This window comes from Arachis hypogaea, chromosome 2, assembly GCF_003086295.3.
Source record: "Arachis hypogaea cultivar Tifrunner chromosome 2, arahy.Tifrunner.gnm2.J5K5, whole genome shotgun sequence".
Lineage (NCBI taxonomy): Eukaryota > Viridiplantae > Streptophyta > Magnoliopsida > Fabales > Fabaceae > Arachis > Arachis hypogaea.
In genome coordinates, this window is record NC_092037.1 from 20,269,417 (window position 1) to 20,274,339 (window position 4,923).

A 4,923-nucleotide genomic window follows, 5' to 3' on the forward strand; every position below is an offset into this window, starting at 1 on the left:
GACCGAAGACAAACTGAAATATCTTGTGTTTCCACTTCCCATTCCGATTCCACTTCCACTTCCACAGTATGTGGGTCTCTGTCTCTGTAACACACAAAAAATATAAAAAAAAATTAGAATTTAGAAGGCGAAATATGAGAAAACATATATTTAAAAAAAAAAACTACTTTAAGAAAAGTAGTACAAAGAAGTTAAGGCAAAGACATTGATGTTGGCGCACAAACCAGACATGTGGGGTCCACACATTTCTTTCCTCAACCTCTTCAATGTTCCTCTCTCTCTCTCTCCTTCATCCTCACACACCTATGACCTAACCAATTCTCATTTCTCTTCATTCATTCCTACTCAAGCAATCCTCCCCCCCCCCCCCCAAAAAAAAAACACTTTTTTTCCCCTTCAACCTTCATATTCTCATCCTCTCTTTTACACACACACCCCATCATCTTCTCCTTCTTCAATCTTGTTATTGAATCCATAAAGTTTCTACTTTTGTAAAATTCTGATGCAGGGTGTTACTATTATTCCTACTGGCGGTAGTGGTGGTGGTTCTACCATGTCTTCTACTTTGTCAAAGGAAGACACAAACTTGGTTCTTTCTTCTGAGGACTCTTCTTGCCCTGAAGATTCTGAGTTGCTTGAACTTGGTCTTGGATTAGGCCTTTCTCATCATCATAAACCTGCTCGTAAATCACACAGTCACCATCATCATCATGCTAGAATTTTGACCGCTAAGGATTTTCCTTCTTCAGCTTCAGCTTCTTCCTCATCTTCATCTTCACCTCCTTCTTCTTCTTTGAGCAGGGTAAACAACAACACTACCACCTCCACTTCTGGCACCAAGAGAACTGCTGAGTCTGTTGCTGCTGCTAATAATGGACCTAGGTAAATTAATTCAATCTTGGATTTACTTCTAAGGGTATCAGTAATTTTTCTGTGTTCAATGGTCTATGATTTAATCATAGGTCTTGAATATAAACACAAATTTTTTTTTTGTTGAGAATTTAGAATTTTGAGTTAGTAGGATACATGGCTGGTTTTTATCTATAAGTATTAATGTTTTGTATATAATTGTGGTTTGAATTTGGTTTTTGTGATTCTGTCCAAAATTCAGACATTTTTACTATGGATATTTGAATCATATAATGTTAATTTGTGGCAAGAAATTTAGATTTTTTATTCTTATTACCTGACTTTGTTATGTGAAGAGAGAAATTGGTACATATAATTGAATGATTGAGGATGTGTTAAAATTCTATCAGTTTCAGTTTAAATGTTTGTGTGGATAAGAATCATGATGAGATGATTCCTTTCCAAGAAATTCAATTTGCTTGGATGAGCTTGGAAAGATTCATGTTTTAAGGGGTTAGTTAAGCAAAGAACATAATTTGGGACTTACTAATTGAGTTAAATTCTTATATCTCATTATGAGATTACCAACTAAACATTCATGATCCATGTTATAAAGATCTGATAAATGTTTACATTGGTTGTAGATTCCTAATACCATTGGTCACTTTTTCTAGCTCGAGATTCGCTATGTAAATGATTTATGATAGGAGACTATAGTATGACTCAATTCATCCAACGTAGCTGTTCCGGCTAGTGCGACCAGATTTAAGTGTTATTGATGTTTTAGTATTATGAGGTTACCATTTGTAGGAGGTTTTCGCTGTCAATATTTTGTTTCTCAATTGCTGCAACCCACAAGAGGGTTTAGTAAATAGTGACCCTGAATCTTGATAATAGGTTGATACCTGATCCATTTCAGTTTGTCAAATTATACAATCTGAACATTTTCATCTAATTTGACTTAATAGTTTCTTTAGAATTAGATTCAGGTGTTATCTAACAAAATGCAACATAGCAGACAAAGACTTTCAAGATCCAATCACAAGAGGAACCAATCAGATTTTTATTTATTTATTTGTTTTCAGGGTGATTAAATTCACCTTCACGTGGCACTTCAGACACTGTTTTGTTCTTTATTCGGTCATTTTCTAGCTTTATTATTCTTCCTTTCAATGTTTATCCGAAAGAATTGGTTGACATGTTACTATATCTTAACAAGTTTACCATTTACATGAAACTTTGTCATATTTGTCATGTTTGCGCTTTAACATTTATTACAAAATTTTGTTATTATTTCTTTGCTGATGCGGTTGTGATCTCTATTGGCATTGAATTTTCACTAAACAGTCCGGTAGTTGGATGGCCTCCCCTCAGAAGACCATACAGAGTGAATAGCTTTAATCATTCAAAATCTCCAGCCACCGAGGTGTTCAACTCAAATTCCGAGAAGAGTAAGAGCAGCGAAACTGATGTGCTAAGGAAGAATGCTGATAATACCAATGGTAATAACAACAACATTGATACCAAAGAAAAAAGAAACTTCCGGAGTTCCTTGTTTGTCAAGGTAAATATGGACGGGATAGCGATTGGAAGGAAGGTCGATTTGAGTGTCCATAGTTCTTATGAAACCTTAGCTCAAACATTGGAGGATATGTTTAGAGAATCAACTACAGCAATCACTTTCAATGGTGAGTTATTTTTTTCTCCTTTTTTTTGTTTTACAGATTTTAATTGTCTTTTATAACTCATAATCACCAAGATTATTTCATGTTTAATGATCCCCGAGATTTCAGCTGCATGGTGAAATTATGTTTACTTGGCATCAGATGATAATTACTTCTTGCTGCCTCTATTCTTAACTTTGCGAAATCAAGGGAATATGTTGTGATTACATGAAAATGATAGTCAGAAAATTAATGTAAAATTTTGGAAACTATAAAATGTGTTCTTCAGACATAACTGTTGCTGTCTTTTTCCTCCCATTCACATCATATTGAGAACTTGATATGTTCTTTTCGCTCGTATTATTCAACCATATTTCTTTATCATGATGCAACAACACTTGAAAAATCCATGGATGGCAGCGTATATTTGGCAGCTTATATTTCTAAGATTCTCTAAAGAAAAATTGCCATTTCAACAGTTTACATGAACATCTGTGGTACCTTATATTCGAAGCAACTACTTTTTGCTCTTCAAAATGCTTAAAATGTATGACATGTCAGCCAAGCAATTCTTGTGCATTCTTGTATTTTAAGTTTCTACTGTCAAGTTTCGATGCTTTCTATTCCATTTTTGTCCCATGATGGAATTGTTATCATTGTTGATAGGATCAAACGGAGAAGACTTCGGTATTCTTGTTGGAGGAGATCAACACTCAAAATTGCTGGATGGTTCTTCGAAGTTTGTGCTAACTTATGAAGACAAGGATGGAGATTGGATGCTTGTTGGAGATGTTCCTTGGGGGTAAGTATTTTTTGTCTATACTACTGGAATTAGATTTTAGTATCAAATCTATTATCTTAACATTGATTCTGCATTATAATTTATGGAGCGGAGCCTCTTTAGCTTTTGTTTTTTATTTTGAGTGTTTTCTGTTTCCAAAAGTTTTGTTTTTGTTTTCATTTTCTGATTTTCATATTTTCCTTCACGAAATCCTGCCGTTACATGTAATGTTTGATTTGGTCAGGCCATCCCATGATGAGCATTCAGTTTCATTGTTGGGAGATTTTGTCGAATTTCTTTAGTCAATACTTGATAGCTGTTTAGTTCTGTCAATAGGGGACTATCTTGGAATGTTCGAATCAAGGATCTCGGTTTATGCTTGAGAATCTCTATATTCTTATGCCTCTCAATGTGTAGGCACATTGGTTCCCTTAATTGCATGATGTAAACTTTTATATGCTTTATTAATATAAGTTTTCTCTAATATGTTGTAATCAGGATGTTCCTTAGCTCAGTGAGGAGGCTTAGAATCATGAGAACATCTGAGGCCAATGGAAATGGACTTGGTAAGCAAAAGCATTATTGCTTACAATAACCAAACACAGCAATCATTTAATTTTCTCAAAATATTCTCTCTTTTGCTAAGATAGTTATATATTTTGCAGCACCAATGTTGGAAGAAAAGAACTGCAGACAGAAAAGCAAGCCCATATAGCTATTGCTTAAATGGCTAAAAAGGACACACACACAACTTGTTGCCTTAAAAGTAGCACACAACATAGAAGATGAAGAAAACAGAAAGAGAAAAAAAAAGTAAAGGGATATTTTACTTTTTTTCCTTTTCCTTTTTTTCTTTTTTTCTTTTTTTAAAGTTTCCATGGTATATTTGTCACTGCCTCGATAGTGTGATCTTCACTAAAAAAAGGGGCACAGAAGGCATAATAGATTTTCATGTAATAGCAAAAAAGATACTGGTCATACAAGTCATATCATATATTGTTTTCTTATTTTGCTGTAAATGTGGATGCTAGCGTTCTGAGCCATCAATTTTGATTGAACTTTTTGTCCTTCACTTGCTATATAGTAAGTCAAGAATTCCATTTGAGAAAGAGAAAAAGAAAAGCACTTGTTTTTCAGAAGGTCTAATTTTTTATTGGACCATAACCTAAAAATAAAGTTAAAATGATAATGCAAGAAAGCACCACACAAGCATTTTATGGTGGTGTTAGCTTTTAGACAAAGTTAAAATGTGTGTTGAGCATTGCTTGAGATCAAATTGTGGTCAAGAACTTGAGGCACAAGCCATCATGCATGTGGGTCTCTAAGAAGAAAGAAAGATATGATGCATGCTGAGAATTTTTGACTTTTCAACCACTTATGGGTATTGTGTGGCACTAATTTTGATGCAGATATCGTTTCATTAACACAAGAATAAATTTATATGAATAATATCATCTGTTTTTTAAATTAGTTTTCAAAAATTTTTTTAAATCAAATTTATCTTTTAAAAATTTTAATTAGTCACATTAATTTTCTGTTATTTTTTGTTGTTGATAGCGTCAAAATTTGTTGATATAGTATGTTAAGTGACACAATAGCATATACCTAATAATTTTAATTGGCTGCTAA

At 33.6% G+C, this 4,923-nt stretch overlaps 1 protein-coding gene across 1 annotated transcript; it reads left to right on the plus strand.

Annotated features, from left to right (window-relative positions):
* On the plus strand, positions 1-4,366 carry LOC112740997 (auxin-responsive protein IAA12). Its single transcript, XM_025789762.3, has 5 exons — positions 1-882; positions 2,197-2,537; positions 3,180-3,315; positions 3,793-3,860; positions 3,960-4,366. The coding sequence occupies exons 1-5, from the start codon at positions 503-505 to the stop codon at positions 4,007-4,009; spliced, it is 975 nt and encodes a 324-aa protein (XP_025645547.1). The 5' UTR covers positions 1-502; the 3' UTR covers positions 4,010-4,366.
* Positions 4,367-4,923: the final 557 nt, after the last annotated feature.

Excerpts from the sequence above, each read along its gene's own strand:
- LOC112740997 (XM_025789762.3), top strand. The coding sequence starts at position 503 with ATGCAGGGTGTTACTATTATTCCTACTGGCGGTAGTGGTGGTGGTTCT. Across the intron at positions 883-2,196 it reads GCTGCTAATAATGGACCTAG|TCCGGTAGTTGGATGGCCTC; the intron begins GTAAATTAATTC and ends TTCACTAAACAG. Across the intron at positions 3,316-3,792 it reads GTTGGAGATGTTCCTTGGGG|GATGTTCCTTAGCTCAGTGA; the intron begins GTAAGTATTTTT and ends TGTTGTAATCAG.